Genomic DNA, 14522 nt, shown 5'->3' with positions numbered 1-14522 from the left:
AAATCGAACTTACTTCAGGAGGCGACGACAAAGTGTTCAAGATCAATAAACTTATTAGTTGTGACAATTATTAAAATATTAACTACATTTATATTTTTTATATAACCACATAAACAATTCACAATTTCTCGGCATTATGGGACAGGGAAGTATAAGAAAAACTCTATCATGAACCAAATCTTTCTACTAGCTGTTACAGACTGCATGAAGTTGATATAAAAGTGATAAACAGATAAAAATTACAAGTTTTACAATTGTTTATTTTTTAAAAAGAAGATGGATATAGAAGATGAGACCTGGCTCCATATCCAATCAAACATGCAAATTGATGGGTGCTGAAACACTGAGCAGTATCAGCAACAATAGAAGCTGACATTCGTAATCCATTTTGAATCAGATGCTGGTGGACAGCACCAACAGCAAGAAGTATTGGGATAGCAGGACGAGTTGGTTCCTGACAATCATATACATCCAGTGATTTACAATGAGAAAAAAATTGCTTACACAACCATCCAGAAAGCATAAATATCGAATAACAACAATTATATAATAGGAAAGAGCCCTATGCACCCTTTTCCCATAGGAACATGAAACACAAGATGTGTCAGCAGAAAGGAATTTATATGACTTATCCATGGGAAACATTAGTCAAAAATGTGCATGACACTCAACATAGCACACTAAACATTTCATTTATGAGATAATATGTACCAAGGAGAAGGAATCTGCATGAATTAATGAAATTTTGTTATAAATTCAAATAAAACAAACATATTTCTTCAACATGTGCAGCAAAATGTGGTTGTGGTTTTCACCAGAGCAAGCCATAAATGTTAAACATGCTTCTCCTCAGATAAAAGGGACAAGGAAGTTATTTTTTGACCTATTTCATGATACTACTTGACAATACAATGCATAAGATCTTCTGGTCCACAATTTCATGATACCAGTTGCCAAGATTGAGTGTATATCATTGTGGAACCAGTCAGAGGCTTGCACGGTAATTCTACCATGCTGCATCATGCAGATACTCAAGAAAGCAACTTTGGATGCACTACTTTATTCAATTTCATTCTATCATAGACCAATTTTAACATATACTAGTTCTAGTCTTGTGTCAAACAATTTAGCATTGTTTTTAACAAATTCCTAGAAATCTAGCCCCATATTAGGATATAACACTAAACAATCATTTTTACACCATAATAACTTAAACAAGCTATTCAAATTTACAGGTTAACATGTGGTGGGGTTGTCATGTTGGTCACTCGCCACCCACACCAATAGGGTCCCTCACCAACATGCTACAGGTGTGTGTATGGATAGTACAAGTATTGCAGGGCACTCATATACTCTCATTTACCTTAATTTCCAGCCTTTAATCAGATGTAGAATGATGGTTTTTTGTCATTAACATATCCAATCCATGAATCGGTCATTTTGATCATCGAAAAAGCCCAAAAAAGGAGGGGGAAGAAAAGGTTATCTCCAGACCATCTGGAATCAAAACATGAATGTTCAAGATGGTTGAGAATGAGCTTGGAAGGGGAAAGCAAGGTATGTAGCCTGCCATTACATCAGCTTATATCTGCATATCAAATAGTATGAAGTATGAACCGTGTAGAGTCTGTAGACACTAATTAGCAATATCAGTCAATACAGATGGTATACAAAGGTGTCAGATCTTCATATCATGTCTATAGCGTGCTAGTTTGGTATGCATCATAGGATACTGTAAGGTATGAACCAGCAGGCTAATCCCTGGCATCTGCCTTCCATCAAAACCCTTTCTATTTGCAGTTTTGCACTATATCAAAGCTCATCAACTGGAAATTTTCTAACTATTGCAAAATTGGAGGGTTGTTCATAGTTGCATGAGCTTAAATTGTGAACAATAACATAACCTTCTAAAACTGGCCTTTAGGTTTTAGGGCAAGCACCTGTCTTGCCTAAAGTTGCCTTGGCAAGAAATTCAACATCAACTTCACGTGCTGAAAGATGCTCAATCCCTCTATGGAGTTTCTCTAAACTTCAAGTTTAGCTACATAATAGACCCATTTTGATTACATAATTGACAACAATGATGAATTGCATATCAGCATAAACTTTGCAAGCTGGCCATCACAGCATTGTGTTAGAGACATAAGGCTTACTATACCACACTATGCAAATTGAGCCAGTCCAATACAGCTTGACGCTTACCATGAGAGGGTTATCAATAGCAGCGAGTATGCAATGCACAAAGAAGCTCATATAGTCAACATCTTGCACTGTATCTTATGGGTTCCAGAGAAAGCATAACAAGCTCAATCATTTCCCACTATTAACAAAAGGAGAACAGCCTTGGATCTACAATTGCATTATGTTCTAAATGGAATTAATGTGAAATTGTGTATGATAGGATTGCAATGTATACACAGCTCGAGACGAAATTACGGAGAAATGTGACCAATCTACATGTTCCTTTAAGATTTATGTTTGAACTTGGTGTCTGTGGCGTTACCGCGTTAGACCCACAGCACAGTTTGTTGACTTAACCAAATTGAAAAATAAAACTTACGTCCCTTACGTTTTTACCTTTCTTTTCGCATAAGTTTTTGTATCCAGAACTATCAACATAAAAAAAGACCCAGAAACTTGTGCCTTGCCTCTCTGAAGGACTAAAACCCTAGTTTTGTATCTACACCCCTTACAACAAACTGTAGCACAATATGACAAGTAGTTGCAGACTTCAGACATGGACAATTATTAAGAGACCCTAAAGCCTACGTCTTGTTCTTTTGATTCCTACATAGGTCCAACACTCCGATTTTCCATGAAATTCCATTTTTTCCTTCACCAGCATAGCTTGTTTTACATACAGCTGGTGAAGTGAGAAAATTATGGGGATCTCATTGGTTTTTCTGCTTCCTAGAATATGATACATAGAAGCATGGCTTCCTTGGACACCAACCATGACTAGCTGTACTTTCATATTTTCAAAGTTCAATACTAGAAATATACCATGTCTGTTAGTTGCATTGACAATCATTGATCTAATGTTTAAAAATTGATAATAATGAGAATTTGTCAATTGGAACTTTTATTCTTTATTTTCCAGAAGGGCATCAAGGCCACCTTGAACCCTGTATTGGGGAAAAAAACATCAGCACAAAATCTTGGATTCTTATCATGATCACATATCTAGTAATGATATTGGTATAGAACTAAAGAAGTCCTTTTCCTGTTAGCCCAGTAACAAATTTTGGTCATAGATCATCCAAAAACCTCCAACCCACATGATGAAAGGGAAGAAAGTCTGAACTCTACTTGAGAATTTGCAGAAATTATGAAGAGAATTTGAGCAAAGTAAATTGGACTATACCTGAAAGATTAAATAGAAAAAAAAATGCTGAACATAGTAATATACATAGTAAACTATTGCTCACCAGTTCCTCAGTACGGTCAGAAAGAACAAGCAGTCGGGAACCATTTCGAACAGCTTCATCAGCTGCTTCACAGATTTCCATTAACATTCTTTCCAGTGAACCATCTAAACCATTGCAAATATCAAAATATGTTGGCAGTACTTGAGGCTTTAACATCGAGTCCTTCATCAATAAATCAAGTTCCCCTTCATTCAGCACAGGACTCGACAAAATAACCTGAAAGATACAATAATATCATAATAAGATACAAAAACACAATAATGTTTTATCTAGAACAGGATTCAAATAAGATAAGAAATAATTTTCAGGATATAAATTTAGTAATTTATCATGACATACCTGAGCAGCATTCTCAGGTCCAACCCCTAAAATATTTCCACGTTTTCCAATATTGACCTCAAGAGACATAACTAAGCCTTCTCGGAGGGGATCAATCGCAGGATTTGTAACCTAAAATGATGACCATGTTATAAGAACATGAGTACAAGCAAGAAATAGGAAATAAACATTTTTACAATATTTGGATCAAGAAATGTTGTACCGCCCTGAACCACATGGTTCGGGATGTATTGAGCCATATCGGGGGCGGACTAGCACGTTTCCGCCCCTCGGTTCGAGAAACTAGCAAGAAAGGGGGAGACAAGGAAGGAGAGGAAAAGAGAGAGAGGCAGAGGGAGGTAGAGGGAGGGGGAGATGGAGAAGGAAAGAGAGGAAGAGAGAGAGAGGGAGGGAGGGAGAGGGAGAGGGAGGGAAGGAGGGAGAGGGAGGCGGAGGGAGGGAGGGAGAGAGGGGGGCTTTCGAGTCCCCATTTCCTTCGGTGCATGAGAACAAGGACAGAGCCCCTGAAAAAAATAAAAAAAAGGGCTGGAGGCCTGGAGCCCTTGTTTCGTTTCAAATCAAGGGCTTCACCCCTATTCTCGTACACCAGAGGTTATGGGGGCTCAAAAGCCCCCCATCTCTCCCTCTCTCTCCCCCTCTTTCTCTCCCTCTCCCTCCCTTCTCTCTCTTTTCCGCTCTTTTTTACACTTTGGTTCCCATTTCGTGAAGGAAATTATTTATTATTATACGGATTAATATATGCAAGTCACCACCAAGTAACACTTATAAAAGGATCAATAAAATTGATACAATGATGTGTGATCATGTGTAACAAGCTATTGAAAGCAACTCACTTTTGGCTTGGAATTGAGCTCGTTATTCACTTGCTTGATGAAAAGCTGAATGCAAGCTGAGTTTTTGAACTACAAATATATGAGTGACACACAAGCCAGGCCAGCTTGCTTGTACTCGTTATTGTACCTCGAATTATAAAAAGCACATATTCATAACATATACAATAAAATTGTATGTTAATACTTATAATTAAAGGTTAACAAGTTTTCATGTGAAGCATGATTTATCACAACCATTAGACCTCAAAACTTATGGCTACAACATACGTCTGCTCAGAAGGATATGAGGTGTCGGACTTATGATCTATTGGCTCATGCATTGGGCCGTTAGATAAGAGTAAAGGTGAAGGCTAAATCCTAGACTAGCACCCTTTTCATTCCACTCCCTTCAAGGCTCCCCCTCCTTAAACCTCAATGTCCAAAGTTCTCTCTAGCATCTCCTATCCCACATCCCATCTTCCTATCTCCCTTTCCCTCTCCCATTCTCCTTGAATTTGAACTCTTGATAGCTTGAGGACAGGTGGTATCAAAATAACAATTTGATCTCTCCAAATATCACGATGCTCAATCCTATTCCAAGAAGGAGATCCGTCACCAGCCTACAATTTTCATGTCTCAAAGATTCAAGAATAGCAACACTGAGTCCCTCTTCTTCTCCTTCCTTTCTCTAGAACTAAATGCCTTCACTCTCTCCATCCCATTTCACCTTGGACATGTTTTTGGCCCTTCTTATATTCCCTTGTCTAAGATAACTAGACCCCAAGCCAACAAATCGAGACTTGAAACCCTCAGCATTGTCAAACCTACAACTTTGTCAAGCCAAAAGAGCTAAGATTGAGTTGGTTCAACATTAAATGAAAAAAATCTTGAGTTAGGAAGACCTAGCTCAACTCGATCTAGAGCCAAGCTCGAGATAGCCACCTATAAATTTGAGCCAATCTTGAGATGACCCCATGTAATGACTCAAGGGCCTCACCCTAAAGGCTGGATAAAAGTTCTTGATTGGTGTCCTTGGCCCTGCTTAAGTCCCAAGATCTCCTAAACACACACCCGATGTGGGACTAAAAAGATGTCTATGTGGGTCCTCGCACACTCTTCCGATCTAAGCTCTAGCACCCTTGATAAGGAAAAGGTCCAATCAGAAACACTATGATGGGCTTGTAGTCAGACCCGAAAGGGCCTACAATGTAGTGTCCCCTAGGGGCCATGGGCAAGTCAGCACTGATAACATTTGTAAGTTTGTAACACTTAGGAACTCACCCAAAAGACTAGCTAGAAGCTATTATTCATACTGAGGTTTTAAATATCGGCACCAAATCGTGCATCATTTTTACATCGAAATGTATGGTATCGGTACTGATAGTACGTATTGAAATTAACAAATTCTAAAAAGTTGAAAAAATATTGGTACCGGCCAGTTTCAACAGTTTTTTGAAACCATGATTTGGACTCCTTGGCCTTATTTAAGTACCAAGACCTTTCTAGCGCACAAACATACACCCGCATGGGTCTTAAGACTCTTAACACATTTGTAACGACCAAGGACCTTAAAAAGGTTAGCCAAAAGTTATATTTTGGGATCCTTAGCACTACTCAAGTACCCAAGATCTCGCACAACTAATGCAGGACCAAACCCATGCCTATCTAGGCCTTCAATGGCTAGCTCATGTTCACTTGTTTGCAACCCTAGTCGTGTAGATAGTAATTGTGTAAAAATATTTTCAAGATCCATGAAGTAACAATAATGTCCCCATGCTAAAAAACTAACTATAACCCTAGATAGCACTAGGTGGCACATGCATGGTATTAGTTGTGTGCCAATGCTTGGCACAAAGCCCTACCAAAGATTGCCTTGCCTAGCATGGCACAATATGGCATATCATAGTAATTATCGCGCCACATCAAGTTGGCACACCACAAGCACATGATTCCTCAAATTAAGAGTAGTAATGCCACCCAAATAGATGGTTGTAGTTATGGCCTACCAAAGGTAGTCATTTATGCATGAGGCTGTAAATCTCAATTTCCTTGTACAAAAACACTTTTCTTTAAGAAAATATGCCCCTTCATATTCACTTTATAACAAATGACGAAGAAATAAAAAAAAAATTTAATTACAGAGTTTATTTATCAAATCTTTTGCAAACAATTATTATTGATGGCATAATAGCCATCTAACAAAAGCTCCTTCATGTTAAACCACATGAATCTTGTTTGCTCAGAACTAGCATGAGAATAACCCGAAGATGAATAAAAAAATAAATTTGGTTTCAATGTAAAGTATAACTGTATAGGCTAATACAAAGGAAAGTGTATATTGTGCTCTATATTCACCTAGCATTTGGTCATTAACGAGATCAATGAAAAAGAGGAGGAAAAGAAAGGAAGAAAGAGGACATTTTTCTTCTATGTAGTAATGGATGAAGATGTATATCTCATATTACTTTGCATATGTGCCTTTATTCACCTTAATGACTCTTATCTGTTGTGTTTTTTAATCAATGCATTCCCTTACTTTCTCAATTCCCTCAACTTACTATTACAGATTAATATAGTAATAGATTATTTAATGTTGTTTTTTTTTTTGAAGATTGTAAAACATCTTTATTTTTTCCCCTTTTTCTAGGTGTGTTGCATGTGACCAGGTAACCAGTAAGATACATATTGAACTTGTGTATTAGGATAGATTCCAACAATTAAACATGTCCCAGTAATATCAATGGTAAAATATACAATCATTGAAGCAAGAAGCTCACTCCAAAGTAGCAACAGTGCAAATATTTATAAAATTTAGATGACTTCAAAAGTTAGGATGAATGGCAATTTGAGTATAAAAACCAGTCTTATAGTATGTTAAAGCATTATTTATTTTAACAATATAAATAACAAACTCACATTAATCATCTCTTGTAGTTAGTGGGCAGACAAGGTCATACTAGATTAGTAGGCTTGCTTCATCTGAGGTATATCTAACCAACCTGAGCAAAACGCTGCTTGAAATAGTCATAGATCATATGTGGCTTCCGAGATAGGGCTGCTAATGGAATATCATCGCCCATGCAAAATGTCGGCTCCTTCCCCTGGGAGGCCATTGTTTCGATGACCATCTGAACATCTTCACTTGAGTAGCCAAATGCCCTGGTTTAAACAATGCAAATTAGTTCAGGAAGGGGACCATTTATTTGAAAACAGAAGGTAGATGATTTAGAAAGAAAAGTGAATTCAGCCTCATCAAAAAGTGAATTCCAGTTTTATCATTAAAAAATTATAATAACCTAGCAGTTTCACACTACATTGAGCTAAAAACGTCTTCTTACATTGGCACAAACATGCATATGAGATGGAAGAGCATTTTCACAAGAATATTATATCCTAAAATAAATCAAGTTATCCAAAAAGTGATGCTATAACATCAAGAAAACACCTTATTACATGGATGCAAACAAACAAGCAGGCATGCATGCAAGGGCATGCTCAAAATGCATGTCTAATTAGTGCACAATTTCACTAACAAGCACCAGCCAATGCACACAAATATGCCATGAAGATGGAAAAAGGATGACAAGTGATGGCATTTTAATCTGAATTTCTAACATACTTGGAAATTTGGAATATAAAGGTCTATAAATACTATGTTATAATGCAGATGACAAAATCAAATGACCAATATAGAATGCATGCGCCGTAATGTGGTACTTCTCAATGGTAAAGCGTGAAATTGTGTCTTACCTGATATGCCAAAGAAAACAAAATAACAAACAGATGATGGTTTGAAGCTGATGGGAAACAAAGATGACAGACAATGCCTATGAAATGGTATGACGTAATTGAAGTGAATGAAAAGGCATCAGCGTTGGAAGTTTGTGGTGCGGAAACAAACTAGCATCACAATCAACAATGTACAAGCAAAAAGTCAGAAAGCCCAAGAGGCCAGCAAGTTGATAATAGAAGATCAGCTTATGCAGGCTCATAGTGCTCACCATTATTTGACTCCAACACCAAGTGAAGCTTAATAAGGGTAGGAAAAATTGTGTCTTACCTGATATGCCAAAGAAAACAAAATAACAAACAGATGATGGCTTGAAGATGATGGGAAACAAAGATGACAGACAATGCCTATGAAATGGTATGACGTAATAGACGAGGATGAAAAGGCATCAGTGTTGGAAGTTTGTGGTGCAAAAACAAACTAGCACCACAATCAACAATGTACAAGCAAAAAGTCGGACAGCCCAAGAGGCCAACTAGTTGATAATAGCAGATCAGCTTATGCAGGCTCATGGTGCTCACCATCATTTGACTCCAACACCAAGTGAAGCTTCATAAGGGTAGGAAAAATTGTCATCTCTATCCGATAACCATATTTATAATGATCAAACTTTGTCCCAACTATTTAAGGCCAGCTATATAAATTCTTATTTACCAATCATTCCTGCTAAAAGCTACTTTTGGTTATGTCGTAAGTTCTTTTAAATCTTTTCTCATCACTTCCGTCAAGGTCTGCTGTGCGGGAACCGGGACCCAAACCGATTGCCTGGCAGCACGGGTCAATATGCCCCTGTACTGTTCTGTGTCGGGCCCGTACTGACACGTAGAGGAGGCGGGAAAGAGGGAGAACGAGAGAGAAGAAAAGAGTTAAAGAGAAGGAGGGAGAGGGAGGGAGAGAGGAGGGTGGCGGAGGCCGGCGAACCGTGCAGAGGAGGCGGAGCCCCTCCTCCGCCTCCTTCACATGGCTCGCCAGACTCTGCCACCACACGGCTCGCCGGCCTCCACGGCTCTCTGTCGGCCGGCCTCCACCTCTCTCTCTTCTTTTCTGTCCCTCTCCCTCCCTCCCCGCTCGCTCTCTTTTCCTCTTTTTTCTTCTTCTTCTCCCCCTTTGTCGACGGTTTTTCATTTCTGTTGTTGGAATCGTCCTGGTCTCCCAATCCGGACAGTTTGGGATAGTTCTGCCGACTATTACTTCCGTCCTACATAAATTTAAAACTTCTCATTCTAAAATTTTAAACGAAAAATTAAGCACCTCTTCATATAAACTCCTCACTTTGCACAGGGAGCGAATGAGGAAGGGGAGGCCCTTGGTAAACCCTAACCTTAATAGCGGCCCAAGAGAAAGGGAGGGGGAGGAGGAAGGAAGGGAGGAAGAGGGAGGCACTTATCTGGAAGGGAGGGGGACCATCGCGAGCGGCCGGGGGGTTGCGAACGGAGGGTGGGGGTTGGAGGGGCGGTTTTCGCAAGCAACCCGAGCTTTCGAGAGAGTTCCGAGCGGAGAACTAGGGGCGTTTAATAAAAAACCAGTCTTGTCTCAATTTAACATGCTGAACTAGATTGATTCCTAACCGGTCTAGTTCGATACGCCCCGAACCAGCTAGTTCGGCACAATTTGGTGAACCATGATATGCACTCTATATGAGACAGCTCCCAGTACCTTTCTCACTTTTTTTTTTAATCATAGTACCACCAGAAACCAAACGAAATGAATTAGTACTAGTCAGAACCGCGTGGTACCACTCGGTTCGGACCAATACAAATCGGTTCTCATACTGAACCAACAAACCAGCCTGATTCCCCACCAGTACTATAGGTCGATTTTGCAATCCTTGCCTCGGCATGCATAGTCCAATAACACTGTAAAAGAATTTTACATTTCATCTAGCCATTCAAGATAATGTAATTAGTCAAAACATATAGTCATGAGCTTAAATTCAAGAAGGGCTCCATATTCATTTTCATTTTCATTAAAGTTGCAACTCATATACTTGGCTTTCATTATATTGATTTTTAGGTCAATAACTTCCAGATTTCCTTCCTAACTCCAGTTAAGCATGTAAGTTTGTTCTCTTCTTATTAATCAACATCAAATCAAAGAACAAATATTATAGCACAACTTCCTAAACACTAGCAATAAGTTTTTAATCAAAGGTGTCCCAATGAACAAGGCTCCCACCACTACAGAGTCTGGAGAGGGTTAGATGTATGCAGCCTTACCCCCACACACGAAGAGGGTATTTTCATATTTTGAACCCATAACACCCAAGTCAAATAGAGCAACCTTACTGCTACTCCAAGGTCTGCCCTTTAGTAATAAGTTTATCATGATTGATCTAAAAATATATTGCTTGCCATTGACTCTTGGGGTACGCTTGCTATGATTAAAAATTTACCAGCCTTGCCAGAACTACTGCAAATGCATTTCATTATCATAGCATCGTCCTCAACATTTTTAACTTAATATTGCACAGAAACTTTTACCTTAATGCCCAAGAATTTACTTCTTGTGCTACTCTATCATATACTTTTGAAAAATGGTTCTAACAACTAATGGAGAAACTAAAAGCCTTCACATAATAGGGAAAAATTGACAAAATATATAATTAATATCAGCCAATCAAAAAGAGTGGTATGGTTTTATTTGTCTCTAATAAGATAGATATATGACACAAATATAAAAAAGAAAGCACATTTTGACAAAAAAAAGAATCAAGAAGCTGGTCTTATTAAAAGTTACCAAGGATATAAGACAATGTAAAATATCGCAGTTTCAAGGAATGCTCTTAGCTCTGAAACTAAGACAAAGTGTGAAATAGTTAATTTTGAGCAAAACCAATGAAAATTAGGTTTGGTTTCTGAGTTTCAGCTGAAACAAACATATGAGGCCAATTTTACTGTTTATATGGCTATTTATGATTTCCATTTCTTCATTTATCTAAATGTTGGGAAGCATTTTCCATCAAATAAACTTAAAATTTTACATGTTGAAGAAGATAGGAAGCATTTCAACATTAGATTTTAGAGGAATTTGGAGAAAAGTAAACAATTTATAAAGTTCGCCTATCCTAGACCTCAAGTCTCGTGAATGTTTAACTCCACTTGTACTATATTGGCACAAAACAAGGAAACAATAAATGGCCCTCTTACCATGATTTCTGTTTTTCCTTTTTAGTGGAGACATGAAGCCTCCAATGTCCCAAATAATAATAATATACTTTAAAAATGTTCTCTTCACTTATTTTATTTTTTTATGTATCTATTTCTTCCTAATTTCTAACTGACACTTTGATGCATTTATTATTTTTCAATTTCACAAACCAAAATTGGAACTGAAAATACTGAAAATTACTAATAGCAAAATTTATTTTCTAGTGACAAAACTGAAAACAAAATTGAGTTTTTGTACCTTTTTAGAGATGCATGTTAGAAATAAAAAAAAGATAAAGAAAAACCAGAAAATAGTTATATTAGGAAGGCGTGTCCGATATAGATAGCAAGATAGGATTGTTGCAATAACATGATCAAGCAAAAAAGTCAAAAACAGAAGAGAATAACCCATGTCCTATTCAAATACAATTCAGCAGAGTGGAGTGGTTATTAGACTGCTATACTCACAAAATACATAGAAAGTACAGAAAATAGTAAAAATATGCACCTAACAATGAAGAGCTCATATACAGCCAACAAATTCTCTAACTACAACATGACCAATGATGATGATGACAACGATGATGATGGGTACGAGGACATCTTTGGACAGCTAGATTGTAGTACAAACTACAAATCTCCCCATGCTAATTAAAATTCAGAGAAGATACAGAAAAAAAAAGGCAATAGTCAATTAAGCAGCTAAAATGAAATCAACAATAAAAATAACATTTCCTATTTTGATTGACCCGTGATGCTTTGTTTAAATCTATGACAATGCCCTCATATAACAGCAAATCTCAAAAGCACATACACAATGATGTTTAAAGGTTGGATGAGGCTGGGCCATTTCTCTTATCAGGGGGCAGGGGAAAAAGATTTTCAAAAGTTGAATATCAAAGTTGGAGCAATCAAGGAAAATTAATAAAACAGTGACCCTTACTGTTGGTGTCTTAATGCCATTTCATTATCCATAGCAACAGAACTGAGAAAGTTGACAGGTTTCATAATGCGCATATTTTCAGTCAACCATTTTCCATAGGGATTTGCTGCAGCTATTCTCTTTTTAACATCTGTATTTTCATAAACCTAAAAAATAAAAATAACAAATATGAGATTAGAACAATTTTATGAGGATTTTAAAAAAGAGATACAAAAACAGAGATGTATAAAACGCACATATTATATGGCACATGTCCCCATCTAAAGATCTATAGGAACAATGACCAACTTGACATATAAAGTCGTAAAGATAACACAAAATTGTACATATTTAAGTAGTTCATAATTAATAGCATGCAAAATCTCATATACCAGAACACATGCACACATAAATATATTATTTGTGTTTTTTTTTTGTGTAAAAATAAACACAGCTTACTGCGCATATGCGATTTAATGGCATGCAATAGGAGTCCGCATTTACCTCATTTACTACTCCATTGCAATAACTATAGGTAAGTTGGTGGATCAGCCTGCAAGTATGTGCAATGCATATCCAAAAATTTACAATCAGCATTGAACACCATTTAAGATGATAATTTATAATTAATGTAGCAGGGCGATATCTCAAACTCTTAAAAGTACTTATTAGCAGCTTTAGGTATAGGTAAGTCACTAACTATTGTAGTCCTTTGTATATTTTAAGTGCACCATAGGCTCAAGTCATGATCTGCCATACCGATCGGTACGGGTCGGTAGGGCTGGTACGTACCGGTATGGTTCAGCTATTTTTTTGGTTCCGACTATTCGCAACCCGTACCGAACCGTTACCGAACCGGTACCGAACCGTACCGACCCATACTGAACCGGTACCGGCCCGTACCAATCGGCTCGTACCGACCTCAAATTTTTTTTGGCTTTTGGCCCAGACTAGCCGAACCGATACAGTACTGGTTCGGTTCGGTATGGTACCGGTACCGGTGCCCACCGGTACGTCGGTATGGTCGGTACAGCGGACCTTGGCTCAAGTTTCTCCCAATACTTGTGAATTCATTGCCCAGTACATCATGTTATTCTATAGAAATTTTAAACTGACTTACTTGAGAATGGTATATGTCAATACTTGAATGTGAATTGATTTTGCTCCCTTTAAACTGACTTACTTGAGAACGATATATGTTAATACATGAATGTGAATTGAAGCAGCTCCATATGTTATCAGGAACTGTTAACAAGTGATTTGAGCTATTAAACGCTTCACTAATTGTAACCACTAAGTCAATTATCTGAATTGGGCCATTAAACTCTATTGTATCAATCAAGTTAACATCTTAGGACTTATTTGGTTCGCAGGAAGAGAAGAGGGGAAGTGTGGTCAATGAAAAAATGAAAAAATATCTCATGTTTGGTTGGAGGTTTCAAAGAAAAGAGATGGAAAAGTAGCTTTCCTATGGAAATAAATTCTCCACATTTCATGGAAAAGAAAAACCAATGTGGGATATGGGAAAGCCACTTTCCCACAAGGCTTGAGAATTGTGGTAATTTTTTTTACCAAAAATGCCCTTAAGCCATCATGATCTTCTTGATAGCTATTTTTAATAGTTAATATTAAACTATTAAAAATTACCACAATATAAAGAAGTCGTGGTAATTTTAATATAAGAAATATATTAATAACTATTAAAAATTACCACAATATAAAGAAGTTGTCTGACTACTAAATTTTTATAACTCTAAAAACTCAACCCAATAAATATTTTTAATGCCTACGCACAACTGCTAACCGTCTAGGTCCTAAAGTTTGTTTCAACATAGGTAAACCTCTTTGTTTTCTTGGCTCTGAGACTTCATTCGCATTGACCCATCATCTTATCATGTGGATGGATGGCGGCGGTGTATCCTGGACGTTCAGTTTAAAGCATATGCAATTTGGGGCGATGACAAGGTCATTGCCGATGAGAAAGTAGCATTATAGTATCATGCCATATATGAAAATTTACGGTTGGGAATCTGTTTCTTTAGTCTAGGCCTATCTATGCCCCCAGATGTAGGTACCTGCTTGGGT

General features: G+C 37.6%; 1 protein-coding gene across 3 annotated transcripts in view; it reads right to left on the bottom strand.

Annotated features, from left to right (window-relative positions):
* The window catches only part of LOC103716926 (ferredoxin-dependent glutamate synthase, chloroplastic), a 46766-nt gene that overhangs the window by 17727 nt on the left and 14517 nt on the right, over positions 1-14522 (bottom strand). For all 3 annotated transcript variants that reach the window (XM_008805127.6, XM_026808397.4, XM_088708282.2), the window contains exons 9-13: positions 12459-12604; positions 7579-7738; positions 3768-3878; positions 3429-3644; positions 297-454 (exon numbers count right to left, since the gene is read on the bottom strand). In XM_008805127.6, the coding sequence (XP_008803349.2) occupies positions 297-454; positions 3429-3644; positions 3768-3878; positions 7579-7738; positions 12459-12604 (791 nt within the window). The remainder of the gene's footprint in view (positions 1-296; positions 455-3428; positions 3645-3767; positions 3879-7578; positions 7739-12458; positions 12605-14522) is intronic.

This window comes from Phoenix dactylifera, chromosome 12 (genome assembly GCF_051530095.1).
Source record: "Phoenix dactylifera cultivar Ajwa chromosome 12, Ajwa_hap1_PhDact_Kaust_v1.1, whole genome shotgun sequence".
NCBI classification, from domain to species: domain Eukaryota; kingdom Viridiplantae; phylum Streptophyta; class Magnoliopsida; order Arecales; family Arecaceae; genus Phoenix; species Phoenix dactylifera.
This window is presented reverse-complemented; position numbering and strand designations above follow the sequence as displayed.